Below are 22,696 nucleotides of genomic sequence, written 5' to 3' on the forward strand. Positions count from 1 at the left end.
CAGACAGGTAAGGGTGCCCATCGTGACCCGTGTCCACCACCAAAAGCGCCTACAATGGGCATAGGAGCATCAAAAATGGACCACGAAGCAATCAAAGAAGGTGACCTGGGCTGATGAATCACATTTTCTTTTACATCATGTGGATGGCTAGGTGCGTGTGTGTTGCTTATTAACCACTTGCTGACCGGGGTGTTTACACTCCCTTCCTGTCCAGGCCATTTTTCAGTATTCAGCACTTTGACGTTTATTCCGTCATGCAACGCTGTACTGAAACTAATTGTATACCATTTTATGGGGACAGATAGAGTTTACTTTGGTTGTATTTCATCACCACTGGGGGTTTTATTTTTTACTATAACAAAAAAGTACCGAATATTTTTTTTTTAAACGGTTTTCCCTTTATTATTTTAGGAAACATTTATTTTTACCCAATTTTTTGGTCAAATATAAAAGGCGGGGTCACATCGGGTAAATAGACAAACATGTCAAGCCTTAAAATTGCGCACGCCCGCGAAATCGCAAAAAACTAACATAGCCAAAATTGCCCATAGGCGTTGCTTTAAAAGATTTTAGCGCTCATCACTTTACGGTTATCAGTGATTGATGGCCCTAAAATTATTGCTCTCACTACTACGTTTGCTGCGATATGCAACATGTGCGGCGTAATGGGCGCAATCGCCGTTTTTGCGTGTAGGCACACCTAACGCATTTTTGCGCATCTATGTGGGGGTGAGGGACTTTAAAAAAACTTGTGGGTTTTTTTTTATTTGTGTGTAAATTTTATTTTGTGAGCAATTTTTTCTTTACACTTAACTTTATTGTTATCACATAGGGTGCTAAGAAGTCCCCTATGTAATAACAAATTACAGTGACAGGTCCCCTCTATGGAGACATCAGGGGTCTCCAAGAGCCCTAATGTCACCTAGAGACCCCCCAGAGAAGCTGATGAAGCACAGATGTCCTTCATCAGCTTCTCTCCGTTTTTCGGACGGATGGGAAGTGTTAAGAGATGGCACCAGGATGCACTATGGGAAGAAGGCAAACCTGGTGGATGCAGTGTGATGCTATAGGCAATGTTCTGCTGGGAAACCTTGGCTCCTGCCATTCATGTGGATGTTACTCTGACATGTACCGCCTACCTAAACATTGCTGCTGACTAAGTACACCAATTCATAGATGGTATTCCCTAATGGCAGTGATCTCTTTCAGCAGTATAATGCACCCTGCCACACTGCAAAAATGGTACAAGAAAAGATTGGCGGAACACAACAATGAGTTTGAGGTGCTCACTTGGCCTCCAAATTCTGCATCAATCTAGGGCTGAAACTAACGATTATTTTCATAAGCAAAAATATATATTATAAAAGCCCGGTCATCAGTTTAGAGTTAGCCATGAATATTGGCCCAAGAATTATTGCTCTTACTCTGGCACATGAAGCGATACCTGACATGTGTAGCACAATCATTGTTTTTCTACGTAGGTGCAATCGACTTGTGCTCCGTTGGAGGCACAGCAGGGGGGGTAAATGGAGAAGCATCGGAGGCACAGCGGGGGGATGGGGAGAAACGGAAGTGAAGTGGGGGCACGATCACCTAAGTTGCAGAATCAACTAGTCGATAATGAGAATAGCGGACAATGATTCTCATTATCGATCATCGATTAGTTGATGCAGTCCTACATCAATCCAAACGAGCATCTGTAGGATGGGCTGGAAAAACGAGGCACCACCCTGCAACTTGCAGAACTTAAAGCATTCGCTACTGACAGCTTAGTGCAAGATACCACAGCACACCTTCAGTGGTCTAGTAAAGCCCTTGCCTCGATGGGTCAGAGCTATTTTGGTGGCAAAAAGGGGGACCTACTCAAGATCAGCCAGTTTTTCATAATGTTATGGCTGATAATCTCTGCACACACTCATTGAGGAATTTATTAGGAACACCTCTGAACCTGATTATTCATGAAAATATCTAATAAGACTATCATGTGGCAGCTTGCATAAAATCATGCAGGAACAGGTCAGGAGCTGAGGTGATGTTTACATTAAAACACCAGAACAGTGATTTCTGTGATTTTGATCATTGTACGCTGTGGTGGCAGATGGGCTGCTTTGAGTATTTCGGTAACTGCCCATCCCCTTGGGAATTTTTATCACAGAAGTCCGACTGTGCTCAAAATGGTGTCAAAAACAACCAGTAAGAGCTGGTTCTGAGAAAATGAGAAAGGAGAGAATTATATGCAGTTTGGACGCACATACGTATATAGCCAATTGTGCATTTGTATTGAGTATCTCCATGCATACTAGAGGTAGAAAAATAGAGCCATTGGTATATTTTAACTGTAAATTAATGAGCTGTAAAAAATTGTATTTTTTGTTTTTTTTAAACAAGTATGTCTTTATTAATTTTGAATCACATAAATACATTGCTTCGGAGGTATTACATACAGTAAGGTTTGTTACAAGGGCAAGTAGCCTCCTACGGACAGGCAATGTACAGGCCATGGATAAGCAAGTAATACATTGGTATCATTATAACAGATAGCAACATAACATACAGCATGGAATAGAAACAATGCAATCTCAAATTCTGTATGTTTGAAACAGCAATAAAGCAAGTAATATGGAGTTGAAGGGGAATAAAGTAGGACTACTCCCAATTCGTCGTCTAAACCATTTCGGATGACATCTGGGGTTTAAGGGAGAGGCTGACGCAGAAGTGGAAGGAGGGAGGAGTGGGAGGAGGGAAGAAGGAGTGGAGAGAGATAAGAGAGAGAGATGAGAGAAAAGAAAGATGGGTGGTTATATAATCGTAATTGTTAGATACTCTGACAACTCGTATATATATATACATAAAATAACAAAGAGTCCTAGTAATAGGTTATTAACGTATGAGATGCACTGCAAGGGGGACAGTCTTGTGGAAGGGATTTCACCTGATTGTGGGCGTGAAAGGGGGAGTAGCTAATAATGGCTGCAATAGAGACTAGGAAAAAGAAGAGAATAAAGAAACGTCTACAAGGTGTGTCCCAGGATCCTATGAAGCAGAGTAGCGCTCCCTTTGGTCAGATATATTTATTTAGATATTTAGTTAGTTTACAGAACATCGAGTCCTCCTAATGCTCCCTCCAATTTGGCCAATAGGTACCATTTGGAGTGTTGGAATATTGTCATCACTTCCTGTAACTGGGGTCTAGTCAGTTCATACAATAGGTATGCCGTCCAGGTTTTGAAGAATCTATGTGTGAGATGCAAGTTGTGCTTAGTATCAAGCTTATGGATAAGCATGAGTTGGTGTAGATTAGTTTTCCAGTCCGCTACTGTGGGTGGTGCTGCATTGAGCCAGGCTCTGAGGATAGATTTTTTTGTGGCCAAAAGGCACAAGTGTTCCCATTGGGACAATGAAGATTGGGTGCCCAACAGGGAGTCTTGTGATACATGGAATAGACAATAAGATGGGGTAAGAGTCCCTGTGTGGGGTGTCATGCGTGTCATGTAATCAAGTATATTTCCCCAAAACCTTTGGATGTCAGGGCAGTGCCAAAAAAGGTGGGTCAAATTGGGGCATGGAACGTGGCACTTAGGACAAGATTGAATCCAGTCTGTAGGAGCGTTGGTAGGACCGAAATTGAAGGCGCAGTACGCTCTATGTATCTAAATTGCATCTCCCTCCATTGCTCGCTACAGACATTCTTACATACATCGTGCCAGCTTTTGAGGAGCAGGTCGTATGTGTCTTCTGGGGGCATCTCAAGTAAAGGAGCCCATTTGTGTGGGCAAAACATGGGCTCAAGGAAGGGGCGGCATCAGGATAAGGTCATATGATGGAGTATGCTTGCGAGAGGGAGAGTTTCTGTGCGGGGTGTGCTAATAGTTTGGAGAAGGAGGAGTTATTGTCGGGTCTTGAGGGGAGCTTAATGTGGGATTTAAGGAAAGCGGATACCTGGCCATATTGGAGGAAATGTGTGGGGGATATATGATAAGTAGATATGAGGTCATGGAATGTTTTGCATGTGACCTGGGGGGGTTAGAAGATCTTGCAAGGTCTTGATCCCCTTTTCTCGCCACTTGTGAAAAATTGCTGTAGACATGCCTGTCGGGAATATAGGGGACGATACAAGAGGCATTAGGGGGGTTGTCATGCCCGGGAGTCCACTCAGTTTTCTCATCTCCCTCCATGCTATTACAGTGTCCCTGAGAAGAACATTTTGTTTAATGTGAGGTGGCAGTTTATGAATAGGTGTGTGTAATAACCCTGCAAGAGACCAAGGACGCGCCAAATGCTGCTCCAAGCCAGTGTTGGAATAATATTCAGTGTTATGAGACCAGTCTCGCATATGGCGAGATAGGCATGCTAAATTGTACAGTCGCAGATCAGGGACATTGGCTCCCAGATGTGATTTCGGCTTCTGGAGCGTCTTCAGCGCTATCCTTGTTTTCCTGCCCCTCCAGATAAATTTTGTAAAAGCCTTATTGAGAGACTGGACGTCTTTATGTTTGAGAAGGAGAGGTAGGGTCTGTAGGGGGTAGAGGAGGCGAGGGAAGCTAACCATTCTAATTAAATGACATCGGCCCAGGACTGACCACGGGAGAGAGCTCCAAGAGAAGAGCTCCTGGAGGATTTTGTGTATGACAGGCGCAAAGTTAAGAGCATAAAGATCCGAGGAGTGCTTTGGTAGATGGACCCAAAATATATTTGACCGATCTGGTGCGTATTTGGAGGGGGTATTGGGTAGTCCAGGACACATCTCTAGGTCTGGTGGGCTTGGAGAGAAACATCAGCTCACTTTTGTCCACATTTATTTTGAGTCCTGAATAGGCACCAAACAAACTGATATGGTCTAATATCTGGGTCTGATAAGAAGAGCAATATGTCATCTGCAAACAGTAATGTTTGGATGGTTTGAGTGCCCAGTTGGAGCCCTGTGAAAATATTTTTAGAGGAGAGCGATCTAGCTAAGGGTTCTATAGCCAAATTAAAGAGCAATGGGGATAGTGGGCAACCCTGGCGAGTCCCTCTGTGTAAAAGGGAAAGGGGGGGAGAGGAAGGTGGTGGTAAAGATACGTGCCGAGGGCGATGTGTAAAGGGTGGCTATAAAATTAAAGAACGATCCCCCGAAACCCATGTGTCTTAAAACACGCAGGAGCCACTGCCAGCTCACGCTGTCGAAAGCCTTCTCCGCATCCAGGGCTAACAAGGCCGTGGAGTGCGGAGAGGGCCCCCGACAGGCGAGAGTATTCCAGGTCCGTGATAGCCTTTCTGATATTGATTACTGCTGATCTCCCAGATACAAAACCAGATTGGTTTGGGAGAATGAGTGAAGGTAGGAGGGAGGCCAGTCTATCTGCCATAATTTTAGAGAGATATTTTGCATCCTGATTAAGCAGTGAAATAGGGCGGTAGGATCCTGGATTTAAGGGGTCTTTGCCTGGTTTCGGGAGTAATCTAATAAATGCATCGTTAAATGTAGGGGGGTAAGTCTGGTTTCGCATAATATTGTTGTACAGGCTAAGTAAGGTTGGGGACACTTCATCTAACATCAGTTCATAAAAGTCAGAAGACAGTCTGGCCCTGGTGCCTTGGCCCGAGAAGACTCTTATCACTTGCTGTATTTCTTGGGCAGTAATTTCAGCATTAAGCTGCTTTGTCCAACTCAGACAGTGTGGGTAGTGTTATCGAGTTAAGGAACAAGTCTCCCCCGTCCTTTTCGGAGGGAGGGACACTATATAGGGTTTGGTAATAATTAGAGATGTCAGAAACCTGGGTTGGGTTGGACTGAATTCTACCCTCAGCATCGTATAGACTAAGAATATGTGATGATTGTCGCGTCCCTCGGGCCAGGTTAGCCAGTAGTCTGCCTGCTTTATTACCAAACTTAAAACAGGTCCACTTCCCTGTAAGAACGAATCTGCAAGTCATACTGCGCAAGCCAGTGGTCACAATTTTGTTTGGCCTGGATCCACCCAAGTCTGTTTAAATCTGTGGGGTGAGACTTGTAGGTGGTATAGGCCAGTCTAGCTGTCTGACAGGCTGCGGTATATTTTTGCAGAGTCAGCTTCTTACGGGCGGTGGAATAAGACAATATTCTTCCCCGCAATACAGCTTTCGCTGTTTCCCAGTATAATATCGGGTCATTAACATGTTGAGCATTACAACTGGTGTATTCCATCCACCATAGGGACAGATTTTCCTTAAAAGTGTCATCATGTGTTAGATACGATGGGAAGCACCATGTCCTGGGCAAGGACGGAACGTCCAGTCCGTGCATCAGAAGGGAGACTGGAGAATGGTCAGAAATTAGCATGTTTTCAATCTCTGTGAGAATTTTCGTTAATAGATTAGGTGAGGTTAGAATCAAGTGTATTCGGGACATCACTCCGTGGGCATGTGAATAGTGGGTGAAGATGCCTCCAAGAGTCCACAAGGTTGCAGTCCTTGTCCAGTCCTGTCCTCAAGAGGGGAGGGCACCGCTTTGAAGTCCCCGCCTACCACACGATAATTGGCAGTCCCAGGATGACTAATTCGCGAAAGAAGAGATGCATAGAAGGTTTTGCCGTCAGTGTTAGGGCCATAAATATTCCAAAGGTCCATGGTCATGGATCCTATTTGAATCGCAGCACAGGACCATCGGCCCTCCGTGGTATCAAAAGCATGCGACATTAAGGAGCATGGCAGAGATTTATGAATGAGAGTGATTACTCCGGCCGAACGGCCATTTGCCGGTGCTCCAATTGCTTTGCCAACCCATGAGCGTTGGAGACACTCAATATCTGACATGGATAGGCGAGTCTCTTGGAGAAAGGCTAGATCTTTTTTAAGTTTTTTAAGGTGGCGTAATACCTGGGTGCGCTTGTTAGGGGATTTTAATCCTTTCACGTGATGACTTTTAAAGGTGGTTCCCATCTGAGGGTGTGGAATGGTACACCATGTGGATATGTGTGATTACTTACAGTTGGAGGGATGCATACGGAGGTCCCAGAGCTCCACACGCATCCAAGGAGGTGAAACCCTTCAGTCAGGAAAAGGAAAAGAGTAGTTGCAGTGCACTTCAAATAGGCGGGAGCGCCCCGTGTCTCAGCTCCCTGTGCGGAAGGTACAGCAGTGATGGTGTATCTGTGGTTGAGAGAGTAACTAAAAAACGTCAACAAAAACCAAGATATGAACATATCGCATAGAAAGAAGTGAAATCGCGTCTTCTGTAGGCGACTTCCTTTTTTCCCTTAGGCGGGTGTATCCTACTAAAAAAGTGAGGATCAGAATAACCAAGATCATCAGGTTTCCCTCGATCATGTTGAGCATAACTGAGGTGTGCTCCGTCCCAAAAACTGTGAACAAATCATTTGGGGAACACTTAGGGGTGAATCCCTAGTATGAGAGCAGAATAAAGAGAAAAAAAAAATGGTCGACTGCCATGCAAACAATAAATTCTCAAGCCTTTTTCTTGCGAGGGGGCTTTTTGATGGCGAGTGTGCGGTGGGAGCCTGCAGGTTCCGGGCATAGGTATAGGCTTCAGATGCAGAGGTGAATGCTTTGTCTTGGCCCTCAGGAGTGGCTATACAGGAGTACCGCCGGATATGCCAAGGTAAATTTAACTTGTTTAGCCACAAGCAGTTGGCAGGTTTCGTGGAACGCTTTTTGTTGTTTGGAGAGAATGGCCGAATAGTCCGCAAAAACCAGGAGCTTATGTCCATCAGCGACTAAGTGGTGTTGAGAGCGGTAAGCCGACAGTATGTCACGTCTATCAGCAAAGTCCAGGTATCTGACTATGACTGGTCTTGGTTTCTGCTGATCCCTTGGTGAGCCAAGCCTGTGGGCCCTTTCCACCCTGCAAGGTGCTTTGAGGCCTAGTGCATGTGGTATGGCACGTGAGCAAAAATGAATTAATTCCCCTTGAGGCACTGATTCGGGTAGGCCGATAATACGGAGATTGTTACGCCGCAGGCAGTTTTCAAGGTCGTCCACCTTGTCTAGAAGGTATCCCACTTGTTTGTGTGAGTCTGCTTGAGACACCCGGATGGCTTGCATTTGGTCTTCCAGGTCCCCAACCCGCTGCTCTACATTAAGAATGCGGTTAGACTGTGTCTCCAGGGCCTGGCTTAGGCTGCCCATATGTTGTTGTATGGAGTCCGTGATTATAGCAGCCAGATCAGCTTAAAAATGATGCCACCGCTGATGCTAGTGCCTGGTAGTCTACCCCTGGGACAAGTGCTTGAGGAGGGGGACTCACCAGGATTGTCCGTTTGCATGGTGTCTCTGGGCTCGCTCCGGTGCGCCATTACAGGTGATCCACGTGGGGTTTCCTCCGCCGGTAATATGTTGCGTTTACCTGTTTGCGACCGCGAGAGGAACTTGTCCATCATTCACGGGTCGTAACCGAAGACAGTGTCACGGGCTGGATCCGAAGGCAAGCGAGGATGTTCCGTTATAGGCAGTAAGCGGGACGGAGCTCGAGCATACACCGATACTTCATCAGGCGCCGGAACCGGAAGTTGTAAAATGTTTTTAATACATTGCATCATACTGTATAAACGCAATCCTGTTTCTCACCCCTATGTTGAGTCTTAAATTATTTGTTATTTGATATTTCTACACATTCCCGTCTTTATTTAAACTGTTCAGGACAGCTCTACTGTAAACTAATGTGCACCCAGGCAGCTTAGCGAATTATAGCCATTGTACTGGATTAATTCAATTGTGAAGTCTTAATTATACACACTTGACTTACTGCACTGATTCACTACACATTTGTGTCCTTGTATTCAGGAAAAACAATTGAAAAGAAATGAGTGAAAACATCTGTAAATAAAACACGTTATGCATTAAAATAAAAGTGTGTGTGACCCTCCGCACCCCTCCTGGGACATTCCGCTCCCCCCCTCAAACCCTCTGCACCCAGGACCGGATTTGCTCTCCCTGCTGCCCCTGAAGGCCAGGTTCTTCAATGCGCAACCCCCTCCCCTCCAACCAGCCCCCCATGGAGAATGCCAACCGGATAGCGGGGGCGGCAGGGTTAGTTTGAGGGTGTTTTTTTTATTGTTTATTTTTTTTAACTTTATTACTTTTTTTTAGTGTGTGCGTGTGCGATTCTTATATATTCTTGATTTAAAGAAAACATAAAAAAAGTTACCCAATAAAAAAAAAAAACCCACGTAGGCTACACAATTTTTATTTATATGGCATGAAAAATTCAAAATATGGTCTTCTAAATTTTGTAGTAGACACGAAAGAGGTTTCTCCCCCCCCCCATTGTATTTCCTATTAACGGTATTCATATTTCGGCAATTTACATATTGTAGAGTTGAATTGATTTGAGTGAACTTTTGAGAGGCTTATCTTAACCACTTGAAGGCCATAGTGTTTCACCCCCTTCCTGGCCAGGCCATTTTTCAGTATTCAGCGCTGCGGTACTTTGACTGAAATCTTTAAACACTCTTATCAAGTCCTAATGTTTTAAATACCCGGTTTTTGTATATCGTTTGTAAACATATATAGGTAGTGCTATATTTGCACAGTACACATGCAGGCTCAGCTTCCTGCTTTGTAGTACTGCTGAATGACTGTAATAACGTTTTACTCTTAATGCAAGTTTAAGGGTCAAGTCTGAAAACAATCTTTAAGGGCTTGTTCACACCAAATGCAGACCAGATCTGCATGAGTTTCTGCACACGCAGTGCAGGGTGTTATATTGCATTTTGTGCCACGTTTTTGATGCATTCGGCCCATTTTTGGGTTAAAAAAAACAAAAAAAACCATTTTCTTTTTTTTGTTTAAAATGGGCTTCCAGTGCGTTCCATGGCATGTGCATGCATTCCAGAGCAGGTAAAATACGGCTTGCTGCAGCTTTTTTACATGCTCTGGAACTGAAGTCTGTGGTGTAAACTAGAGCCCAAAATACCATTGGAATACATTGGACGCAGTTTTGATCCGGTCTGTAACTGCTCTGCTTCTGGAACGCGCTTGGTGTGAACAAGCCCTAAAAGCTAACAGAAAACAATTAGTCATAACGTAATAAATACCTCCAGGTAAATGCTACAATAACCCAACTAAATGCAGTATTAAAGTAAAAAAATGGAAGCAGTCATTGCGGACTTTTAAAAAAAATACTAGCTACCTGTCATACCGAGCACTCTTCCTTCAGTGCTTTAACCCACTGACCAAGCAGATATACTGTATATTAAATGTATTTTCCTACTGCTGACCAAATTAGCCTCATCATCCCTTTAAAAACCACTTTCTTCTAAGTTTGAAAAAAAGATCTTGTTTAAAGGAAATCTCTACACTTGGATTTAATTACCCCTCCATATAGACCATAAAGCAAAAAAAAAAGTACACAGTATATAAATTATGCATGTTAATGACTTTGATCACTCTAAGCTGGTGGTGTTTAAATTAATCCTTAGTGAACTCTGTGGAAATAAATCTGTCCGAAACTTTCATGAAAATTAGATGACTCACAATGCAAACAAAACGTTCCCTTCTTGTGAAAGATTAACTACATGGAAATATCTAGCAGTAAAAACACAATGCAACCAGCAAGTTGTACACCTTGAAAAAAAAGTACTTTTTTTAATGTTTCCCAATTAATTTTTTTTTTACATCCTTTCGGAAAGCTTTTTGGGGTACCTGTTACTGGACCACTGCAGGCAGTAATTACCTTGACTGGAAATGTACTCCACCAAATTCATGCCCCTTAAACCTACTGTATATTAACATCCTCCTGGCAACCTCTCTATTGTGCAGGCACGTCCTTTTTTCAGCTGCAGCATGCCGGAAATCACTCTGACCTCTAGGATGGAGCTGCAGAGTGCTGTATGAGGACTTTGCCCAGAGGCGTAACTAGAACCTTCAGGGCCCCGGTGCAAGAAACCATGAAGGACCCCCCCACAGAGAAGCAGCTCAGACGGGCAGTTACCTGCAGCCGAGGCCGCAAGGAACTGTGCCGGTCGGAGTGCGTGCGGACGGCAATGCATCCTGGCTGCCGCACAGCTGCCCGTACATGCTACTGGTGGCTGTGCAGGGAGGGAGCGGCAACTCTCTGGAGGGGGGGTCCTCTTCTTCCTCGCTGAGTGATTTTATGATCAACCCATTAATGACCACCACAGTAACTGTCTTGTCCCTGTGTCCACACTCTGCTTGCTCGTTTGAGCCCAGGACATATGCAGGGAGTTCAGAATGGCTTAGTAGGAGTATATATGGAGATCGCTGAGCACTTATGGGTTACAACTAGTAGGTTTAGCCAGGGACTTCCCTAGATGTCTCTGCAAAAAGTACTATCACATAAGGGGACTTACAAGCTCCATTGTGATAGTAGAAAAAAAATAAATAAAAAAGTTCCCCCTCCTCATCCAACGCACATACATAAAGTTAGGACACATGCAAGTATGCATATAAATACCTATTATGCATTAGAAAACCCTATACATGCCAGAAGTGAAAATAATAACTATTAGTTGTCATCCTAGTTTAACTCTGAATTGATGAGCTGTAATAATTTTTAAATGTGACGCCTTGTTTTGCAAGTACATGCAATTTTTTAGAAATATTTATTATTAAACAGTTCACAATGCCCTACTATACTTTATGTCCCATCCTGGTCAGTGAATTCCAGAAATCTAAAATAAATGCTCATTTGTTAGCAATACAGCACTGACTTACATTTCAAAACCTACGAATATGTTTCCTGTACTCGATAGAATATACTGACAGTTTGGAGCGGTGTTAATTATACAAAATTTGTTGCACGTTAAGCCAACTAAAACTAATGTTTGGGCATTTGTCCATTTCTGTGGGGGGAAAAAACAAGGTATTTTTTAAATTGAAAAAATAAAAAAATAAAAAAATTGCCAAAAACAAGCTCCATATGTGATACCAAAAAGATGGAAAACAAAAATCATATGCAAAGAGGTTAAAAGTTGCCATGTAAACTGCTGCATACCAAAACATATACATTTTGATTAACGCTGGTCATGAATGCATTTAACCAAGTAGAAAACTGAACAGTGTCATCACCATAAGCACTTTGTTCATATTATTTGATGTAACCAACACAATACTTTTCAAGCAAATGTGATATGTTAGAGAGGTGCGTTTAAGATGGCGTTCCAGGCTGAGCACAAAAGGTAGATGTGTGCAGGAGATGATAAAACCTGCTAAAAACCTGAGTTCTATTTTGGCAACTTCAATTTCACATAATTTGTACTGGTCCTTGTTGGAAACCCTGTCTGACACTGCTGGAAAAAAAAGTATCAAATTCCAGTATCAAACAAAAGAAAAACAAAAGAAAAACAAAAGAAAAAGAAAAAAAACAAAAAACAAACCTGTCAAGCACCCAAATGATTAACAAAAACATGCTGTATATTATCCTACAAATAAATATTTGTTATTCTTTTTTTTGGCTTAAAGAACTCTGGGTAATTTTTTTTTTATCATTCCTTGCAGTGGGGCTACCCGCACAATGCAAGAGTTAACTGCTCATTTGGTCTAGGGCTGAAAATAAAAGTTACTCACCCGCTCCTAAAGCCAGCCGGCTGTGCCAGCACTCCATACAGGCTGTCTGCTCCTCCACTGCAGTGATGGAATGTCCGTTAGCATCCTCACATTCTATGCACTGCGTATAGAATGTGATGACTCAGTGACCACTGCAGCGGAAGGGGGAAAATGCCCCAGGGACAGGTCTAAGAGAAAATAAGTACTATCCTTGTCGCACTCCTTACCGATATGTCCCTTGTAGTGGGGGGTGCTCGCAGTGACAGCGGATGGCGCCGCGAATGTATTGGTGTTCTATGCAACTGTCTGTCTATTTATACCTAGATGTGATCACTGTACAATTGTCAATGCTAAAGCCTGATGAAGGGACCCTGTGCGGTCCCGAAAGCGCTTGTTTGGTCATATGACAAAAAACTTCAATAAATTAAGCTTTTGCTATCTTAACAGGATTGGTGTGCTGGTGACATTTCTACAATTGTGGTCTAAGAGAAAGCCAGCTCATAGGATTAGGCGAGTAGAACTGTTATTTTCAGCCCTAGACCAAAACAAGCACTTAACCCTTGCAGTGCAGGGGTAGCCCCACTGCAAGGGCTAACAAAAAATTCCAGAGAGGTGTTAATTAAAAAGAAAATAATAAATCATACTTGGTGATCCTATCAGCAAGGTTCATCCACAGGTACTACCTTTCCTAGGATGACAATGCCTACTAAGTTCTGCTGCGATATGGTCACCCTTTCCTGCACGCGGACAAGTTGCATAACATGCAGCTGGGCACAGTATGCTGACACACTCAGCCATAGTCGGCAATAGTAAAAATGTGACATTCAGCTGCCTTCGGAGCAGGCACATGTCCACATGAGGTTAATTCAAAGAATCTGCAGGATGTGCACGTGCAGATAGAGAAAACTGGGAAAAAGTAAGAGAAAACCATTTTCAAAACAATTCCTGTTTTACTTGCAAAAGAAAGATTTTCTGACAGTGTTGTTCATACAAAAGTTTATGCTGGGCTCAGCTATTTCCTCCGAGTGTTCATACAATGCAGATGTCAAAAGGTCTTGTCCAACCAACTTCCTTCCTTGCTAACACTAGTCAGTCTGAGCTGCCCATCTCTGCAGTACTTGCAGATCATCAATTCATCACCCAACGGTTTTGATTTGTAAATTGTGTATTAGAAGTACAAGAGTGGTCTGATACTAACATAGTAAAGCAGACTATATGGAGGGTGAAACCTGTGTGCAATGCATAATAGAGAAATGTGAATACCTTTTAGAGCTACAAAATTGTGTGTATCTTCCTGCACTCCTTACCGGATCTCCTAGGAGATGATGTCTGTAATAGGGTGCTTGTAGCGACCACGGAGGCACCGTGTAGTCAAGTAGTAATTCCAAAAGATGTCACCAGCACTCCAAAAGTAGATTCAATATATTTTAATGACAACGGTCATTCAAAATCACAAGTACTTTCGGGGCCACGTTGGGTCCCCGTCATCAGGCTCAGAATAACACACTGTGCAACCCAAACCTACATATATACACATCTGTGACCTTTAAAAACACAGCCAATCCCGCCCCCAATTGCATAACAAGTACATGTTTCCCGCCCTGTCGGTTTTCAATTAGGTAAACAATTGGTCAGCTAACAGCTGTGTGGTAGTACCGCCCCTCTGATCTAACGCCATTGGTCCACCTAGTCATGTGGCATGTTAAACACGATCCATGGAAATTACACAGTGTCAGTCAATATATAACAGAAGTGCAGAATCATACAACTGTTGACAAATGTGGTCACATATAGTTGCAATAATGAATTGTTGCAATCGTAATTTAGATATGCAAAATATCAATAAGGTGTAGCCATTGCTTGCCCTTAATGAAAAAGTTTCGGATTTGTTAAAGAAATCAAAATAAAATATAAAAATTAATTCAGTAATTAGTGATTGGCATTAGTCTGTCTGATATCTCTGAATGTGTCCTATGTGGTGGAGAGACTGTATTGGTGCAATTGGGGAGGACTGTACACCAGGAAAGAAGTGGAAGGTGAGGTTCAATAGTGATGTATCTTACCAGGGGGAGGGAGGGTTTTGGGTTGCACAGTGTGTTATTCTGAGCCTGATGACGGGGACCCAACGTGGCCCCGAAAGTACTTGTGATTTTGAATGACCGTTGTCATTAAAATATATTGAATCTACTTTTGGAGTGCTGGTGACATCTTTTGGAATTACCTTTTAGAGCTAGACCCATTAGAACAAATAAGAATGTAGAAGAAAAATATTTCTGCTAACTTGAAAAGGGTGACCATGCTTGCCAAAAACTACATTATACAGTGCACTCAGAAAGTATTCAGGCCCCCTTCACTTTTTTTCCAGTTAGTTATGTTGCAGCTTGATACAATTGTTTAAATTCTTTTCTCTATCATGAATCTTTACTCAGTACCCCCATAATGACAAAGTGAAAACAGAATTTAAGGAAAAAAAAGGAACTGAAATCTCACATGTACATAAGTATTCACACCCTTTACTCAGTACTTTGCTGAAGCACCTTTGGCAGCAATTAGAGCTTCGGTCTTTTTGGGTATGACGCGACAAGCTTTGCACACCTGGATTGGGGGGTTTTCTGCCATTCTTCTTTGCAAATCCTCTCAAGGTCCGTCAGGTTGGATGGATCCAGCAGTGGACAGCCATTTTTAGGTCTCTCCAGAGATGTTCAATAGGGTTCAAGTCAGGGCTCTGGCTGGGCCACTCTAGCACATTCACAGAGTTGTCCCTAAGCCACTCCTGTGTTGTCTTGGCTGTGTGTTTAGGATCGTTGCCATGATGGAAGGTGAACCTTTGGCCCAGTATGAGGTCCTGAGCGATGTGGAACAGGTTTTCATTGAGGATATCTCTTTACTTTGCTCCCTTCAGCTTTCCCTCAACCCTGAGGGAGAGCTGATGTTTACTAATCATGTTACAATGAATAAAAAGGGAGGGGGAAAGCTGTTTACTGCCTCATTACAATCTGACCCTGGTGTCGGACTGATTCAGGCCTAATAAAAAACAAAAATAAATGAGGAAAGCCTGCAATGTAAGTCATGAAATTGTGGACATGCATACATCACTGCACCTCCACATTACCACAACAATCACTTACAAAAAGGTGGAAATTGACATTAACCCTTTAGCTGCCGAGCCCTCCGGACCGCTTTTAACCGCAGCTGGCCACACCATTTTTGTTTGGATTCTCTATTGGTGCGTTGCTAGCATTTGTAAAAGACCCCTCCCGCCCCCAAACCATATATTTTCTGAAAGCACAGGCCCGGCAGAATAAAAAGATGGTGCTACTAATTTTGTAGGTCCTGCGATAATTGCGCAAAATGTTTATCAAATCAATATTAAACCAATTAAAAAAAACACACAATTAAATTGATAAAAGCACACTAAAATCTCTATCAGTGCGCAAAAAAAAAAACATACTTTTCCGACTAAATCTAAAAGATAAAACTGTATTGAGTTAATAACAAATGTGTAAATGTCAAATTGAGCCTTTTTGCAAAACAGTAAAAAAAAAAAAAAAATTACCACAGTAAAAGTACCACAAAACTGTAAATAAACGGCATGTTAAAATTTGTTTGAGCGCTGTGTTGGTGTGTGTTGTGATAAAATGATACAGGTGTACATTTAAATTGCAACAGCGTATTAACGCACGGCAATTTTCATTAACAGCTGTCATCAGCGGCATCTCAGCCGCTGCTGACAGCTATTATTTTACAGGGAAGAGTCAGGAGAACCCTTCTGGTATAAGTCCATGGTTGCTAAAGCGACCATGAGTTCATAGCGGAATGGTAAAAGCCACCGACGCATGGCATACTGAGGTGGCCAGATGCAAGCACTTGTGTTCCGCTCTATGCCGGCGGCAGCGAAAGGGTGACCAAACCTGCAATTGTAGATCCAAACTGTATTGCTTTCACTTCTCAACTACTGCATGGTACACACTTAGAAATGATACACAGACACATAATATAAAGCCAGCAAAGCAACAATTTGTCATTACCGATGACCTAGCGAACCGAAAAACCCTTTATTACACAATAATAATTTAAAAAAAACACTTTGTAAATAATGCAGCAGTATTTATAAATCAATTTCTATTTCATGGGTCACATATTACCAGAACAGGTAAACCAGGAAGAGGTCTGCAATTTCCTATAAGTACTTTTTATTATTGGAAAAGCATTAATAATCGCATCTACAGGAAGAAGTTCCTGCTATCAATCTACTTTTCACTGAAAGCAGCACAGAGAGAAAAAAAAATAACACAAATGAGGTTACTGTCAGATTTAGCTGAAATGCACCCATGAGGAGGAAGTTGTACATATAAAGACTAATTCAATTTAGAACGACTTGTTCACCTTCAGGTTAAGCCTGCATTTCTACTTTACCTGGGTCATTGTGGGAGTGAGGCACAAGAAAAACCTGAAGAATGTCGTTATCCCAGTCATGTTCATCGTAGGTTATTTCAAAACCTTGCTTCCAAACCCCACCATCTGGATTATCAAATGGAAGAATGTCATACACATCCAGCATCTGAAATGAAAAACAAAAACACATCTTAAAGTATATGTGTGGGCAAAACAAATGTGGTACATCTCTCAATACATGCACATTTCCACATGTTTAATCCATTTAAAATGCAGCAAGTATAGAAAAGAATGTCTGGCGACTTAAATATTAATTCTTGTTGCTGGTGGACAACGCAGTGCCTTCTGCAGTGAAACCACAAGCACTGTTGTCAGCTCTGCTTTGAGTTCTCTTCTGGACTACAGAACTCAGTTTCCCTGAACCTCTCTATGTGCATGCATTTCCTTCTCAGCAAAACAATGCCACTGCCTTGACTTGCAATTGTACATGCCTGGTAATATCACTGGGAGTAATAAAACAATAAATCAACACTGAGGCATGCTTTAGAGAAGGGGGTTTGACCTGAAGATCATCTTTAAGCAAAGATAATAAGGTGATTATCATTAGAAATTAATAGGAAATGTATTTCCAGTTGCACCTTTCCCACAAACTGCCAGACAAGCCCCCAAAAACTATGTCAGGCAAGCAGAATCTGATCCCAGGAGGATCAGACACTACAGAAAGCTGTTGCATTGCTCGGTTGTAAGTTTGCAGTCACGTTTGCAGTAGTGTGGCTACTAACTGCATGCAGTTTAGTGTCAGTGTGCTTAAAGTTGCCTAGCAGCCCAGCCAGCTGACAAACTGCAGGTGGTGGCAAACTACTGTAAGTTGTGTCTGGTGTGTAGGAGTATAAGTGGGCAGTAAGAAAAGTGATCACAAAAGGATTCTAGTTCACAGGATAGCTTGAGGAATCACAGAAGTGTGTGGTAATAACTTGGTTACTGCACAGCCGCTAGTGTGCAACTGACTGTATGCCAGATTTGTATCGGTGTGTTCAGGGCAGATACATTTGGGAGAGTCTACCCCTCCTGCGGCGACTAGTGGTATTACAGGCATGAGAATTGTTTTAAAGCAACAATCTGCCCAAAGTAAGCACTCTTCCTCATTCCTCCTTCACCAAACAACGATCCGGTGTTCCATAAAAGATTGTGACTAGGTTGGAATGTGTGACCGGTCACGAGGTCACACATTTTAACATAATCACACCCATTTTTTCTGCAGTAAAATATGTGACCGGCAAAAGGTGAAGAAATAAAATGCTTTCTCAGCTCTTCCATGGCAGATCGGCATCGCAGATGGTATGTGCAGGAGAACCGATCTGCCCTGGAACAGCTGATCAGTCCTGAAATGTCACTTCTATCTGATTTTGTGAAATGCTGGATCGCACTCAAAGTCTGATATTCTGCATTGCGCTGTATAATGTACTATTGCTGGGATTTGTAGTCCTCTATAGCCGATGCCATTCTGCATTCATTGCTGTATAATTTTACACTTGCCATTTCACTATATTGCACACCACACCATTTTTTTACTTCCACCGCTCCAAGCTTGCTCCTGTGATGGACTACAACCTCAATACAAACTAGTAGTCCATCACTGGAGCCATTTTTTAAAATGTATGTTATTGTTTAACCGATTAAATCGAACTTAATAAATCGGCTAACTAATCGATTTTGAAAATAATCTATCGGAGCATTTTCACAAATACAAGTACTCATGAAAATCCCCTGTTCCGGCCCAGATACAGATACTAGTATTAGGACATCCCTAAATGGAACCCTTTAAATGGTATAAAGTGTCCCTGCCACATTGTTGGTCAGGACCTAAGCCGACTGTTCTCTCAACAGGAATTCATCCAAATACCCAATAAAAGGAATGCCCCAGAAGCATTAGAATTTCACTCTGATAAAATAATGACAGACCAGGTGGATTCCATTCAGAATTTTAGGATCGAATGAAGACATTTAAGGCCTTGAGGTCAGATGCTCGCTCTGGAATTGTGAGAAGGTTGGAAGAGAATCTCTGAAACCTTTCTTCTCCACTTAAGGTGAAGTACTCTTATCCCCAGTGACATCTTTGATGAGTGTCCAAGGCAGATCCAATTAGATGCATCTTGAAGGACATGCACAGTAAACACTTCTGACATGTATCATGTTTGCTCTACAAAAGATAGGATTCGTGTGCAGTAAAGCTGGATCCCTTGCCATGAGTTAAGTCCATTCCATTAATGTTTGGCAAACGAACATCATAGCCATGGTAGACTGCATTGTAAACAGAGCTTTAGAGAGTCTCCAAACATTTGTCTATAGGTTCTTTTAAACCCTTAATGACCGAGGCCTTTTTTTTGTTTTTTGCACCCTGCTATTGTGTTCTAATCCACATTTTAGTTGAAAATTACTTCAAAACCCCCAAACATTTTCTGAAAGTCAAGACCCTGTAGAATCAAATGGTGGCAGTTGCAAATTTTTATGTAGCATGATAATAGTGCAATGTATTAAACCCAAACATTTTGTGAAAAATTTAGTGTCCCAAACACAAAACCCATTTTTTTAACAAAATATAAAATAGGAGGTTACAACAAGTAAATAGATACCCAACATGCCCAGGTTAAAAAAACAGATCTGTTGCACCGCAAACAGGGACAAGGTAAAAACCTTGAATACTTACAAACTGACTGCTGAAAACAGGAGAGTTTCAAAAGGCTGGAGGTTACCAGGACACTGTAGGCAGCAGTACAGACTGAGGCCCCATTCACACTGAGCGACATGAAAATCGCGCGATTTTGAGCGATATTGCGCGACGAGCGATATTGAGCGACTTGTTGCGCGACTTTTTCCTATTGGGCTGTATGCAATCAGGAGCAATATCGCTCGAAATCGCTCGAAAAAAGGGTCATGTAGGAGCGACAAGCTACCAGCGATATTGGACGAGATGTGAACAGCTCCATTTAAATGGATTGGAGAAGCTACATAGAGCGATATCGCGTGGAAATATGAGTGATATCGCTGCAAAAATCGCTGCAAATCTCAGTGTGTGTGGGGCTTAAGTGAGCGGGAACTGTGTCTCCCGCTCTCATGCTAAATGGCAGGAAATGAGCATGGAGTGTACGCACGCACGACAATCAATTCCTTAGTGTTTTGGCCCTTTCTATGAATGGAGTAATAATGGAAACCAACAGGTCTAATTAAGCAGTTAGTACCAATTGCTTGGCCTACACAGCCTACTCACTGAAGTCTTCATAGGGGCTATAGTGTTTTTTTTTTCTTTCTAAAGGTCACTTTCACAGCAGTACATCTGACAGATGTGCAACTTCATGCAAGTTAACAGCATTCCCCACACGTTACTTATAACAATTATGCATTTTTAATGCATTAACATTTAATTTTGCATTGGAACATTTGCCCCATGCAGTGCCCTACTACCAATTGCCTAAAAAAAGAACAGTCTTGCAAATTGTTCTTAAAAATGCCAGAAAATAGCAAGAGTCAGCTCTCTCAGACTTCAATGGTTCAGGGTTCGTGAATTGAACTCAGGGTTGCGGGCAGGGGTGTATTTTGGTTTTGTGCTGCCCTAGGCAAGACTAAACCCGAGCACAACCCCGCCCCCATCTCTAATCTAAATTAGTCCCACCCCTCCCTGTTTAAGACATATTTTGCATAACCTGTCATTCGCGGGATTCAGCGCACGCGGTATATCTAGATTCTGACAGGTTGCGCTATCAACGTAGCGGGGCGCTCTAGTTCTACCTTTGCAATAGCCACCTGCTACATTCCTGGCTTGATGGGCTCCCTAGTTCTGCAGCTACAACAACCATTTTCTCCTGCCCTGCCATGCTGTGCTAGTCTCTAGTCCTGCAGCTGCAACACCGATCTTCTGCCTTCATATGCTGGGCTGTCTAATTCTGCAGTTACCAATCTTCTGCCTCTGGGCTCTGTAGCTCGCCCCGCTCTAGAGACATAACCCTGCATAGAGCTTATAGGCTGCACTTCCCCGGACTCACCACCACGGAGCTGCCGATGAGCACGATTGCCATCTGGATCTCAGCCGTGAGGTCCTGCGGAAGCTCCTCCGCTGCCTGAAGTCAGAGATTTGGGTGCCGGTTTCCCAGGGAGGTCCGGCGCATGAACTGCCAGTGCATCCAGATGAAAGTCACGCACACCAATACATTGCACAGCATGTTGACCAGGAAAAGGAAGGAGCTGCAGCCGGCATACATGGAGTAGGCGGCATAGGTGGACATGTTGGTCCCCCAGTCAAAGAAGCACCAGGTCCAGGAGTACTGGCAGTAATTTATGAATAATTTTTAATATATTTTTTTTTCTCTTTCCTAGCTGGTTTGGGGGCAGCATTTTTTGGCACCCCCCTGGAAAGTGCCGCCCTGGGCAAATGCCTAGTTTGCCTTGCAGTAGATAAACCCCTGGTTGCGGGAACGTCTGCTCTGTTTGCTCATCATCAGCTGTAGGTAAGTATTTTATAAAATGAATGCTGGGGAAATGGAGTCAAAAGAAGAGGATAAGGGAACTCCTTCTTTGATGTGAAAGTCGAGAAGTTAAAAAAAAAATAAAAATAGGTTATAAAACAAAATAATTTAATACAAGAATAAAATATAAAAAGGAGCGGAGAGCCACAATTTAAAAGTATGATGAGAATGCAAACAGTCTTTTAGCAGAGCTGGACAAAAAGAGTAGCCAAGGGTAACAAAACAAAAAAAAGCACTTTTGGTTTTGTGGTTATATTCCCCAGTCACTTTTAATGCGGCACTGCAAATATAGACTGGACTGAATAGCTTAAAATTAAATTTTGTACATGGTTTATTTTAGGGTTGAAATTAAGGCCGCTCAATATAATTTTCTCGAAAGTGCTTCTACAAAAGAATTTCTCTTAGTCAGGGAAATGTCAGATGATAGCTCTTCCTGCCAGGAATTCCATGGTCACTACTCTGTCAAAGCAGAACATCTCCCAAATAACGCAAGGACAACGACAAGGGGTTTCCCACTGACTTTCGTACAGAAATGGACTATAAATTGAGTGTGGAATTTTAGGAGGTGATTGCCAATTAAAAAATCACTGACAGGAAAAGTTCTCATGTGACATCACCCTAAGAGTAAAAAGTGAGTACAGACAGGCAGTCCAGATAAGTAACTGAGAAGAACATCTGTGATGAGATATTACATATGCATGCAGATGCCATGATTATAGCACAGGACACTTCAATCATAGCATGTGAGAATGCAAATATGCTGATCACCAGATTAACAATAGTTTGGCCTGGATCACGTGTTAAAGCAGGGGGTGGACAAATGAATAAGGAATTCAGGAGGCACTCTGTCCAATTCAGGTGCCAGCAGATTTTTTTGGAGCCAGCTCCATTGATAACCGCTAAAGAAAACCTCAAAAGTTAAGTGCCAGCTGTAATATTAAAGGAACACTGGTTACTTGGCTCCTGGGATTTGTCAAGCCGTGTGTGAAAGCCCACAGAAATGTCACAAGCCGCCTGTACTTTTAGACCGTCTACCTGAACACTGGTCTTTTTTCTTTCTGACAGTCAATAACAACCGAGTCCAACATAATTGCTTTGGGAACTGAGTGAAAGAGAAGGGATATATAGTACAGAAATTGGGAGGTAAGGGCACTAAAAAGAGCTCAGCAAAAGCTTTTTGGCAGTTGTTTGAAAAAGTAAAGCAACCCCTAACCAGAATCCCTCTGTGACTGTGTCCAACACTGTCCACATGATCACTGGGTCATAAAAATATTTCTCATTATTGAATAAAAGAATAT

The 22,696-nt window shown here is 42.6% G+C and overlaps 1 protein-coding gene and 1 long non-coding RNA gene across 3 annotated transcripts in view; one reads left to right on the top strand and one right to left on the bottom strand.

Moving 5' to 3' along the window:
* MAN2A1 (mannosidase alpha class 2A member 1) overlaps nucleotides 1-22,696 on the bottom strand; it is a 126,109-nt gene that overhangs the window by 79,181 nt on the left and 24,232 nt on the right. For both annotated transcript variants that reach the window (XM_018559312.1, XM_018559313.1), the window contains exon 3: nucleotides 16,900-17,044. In XM_018559312.1, coding sequence (XP_018414814.1) covers nucleotides 16,900-17,044 — 145 coding nt within the window. The remainder of the gene's footprint in view (nucleotides 1-16,899; nucleotides 17,045-22,696) is intronic.
* Nucleotides 71-20,729, top strand: LOC108789335. The gene is made up of 4 exons (XR_001941395.1): nucleotides 71-161; nucleotides 4,219-4,224; nucleotides 10,608-10,616; nucleotides 20,720-20,729. It is a non-coding gene; the product is annotated as an uncharacterized LOC108789335 (long non-coding RNA).

Source organism: Nanorana parkeri, unplaced genomic scaffold (assembly GCF_000935625.1).
Source record: "Nanorana parkeri isolate BGI_ZX_2015 unplaced genomic scaffold, ASM93562v1 scaffold388, whole genome shotgun sequence".
Lineage (NCBI taxonomy): Eukaryota > Metazoa > Chordata > Amphibia > Anura > Dicroglossidae > Nanorana > Nanorana parkeri.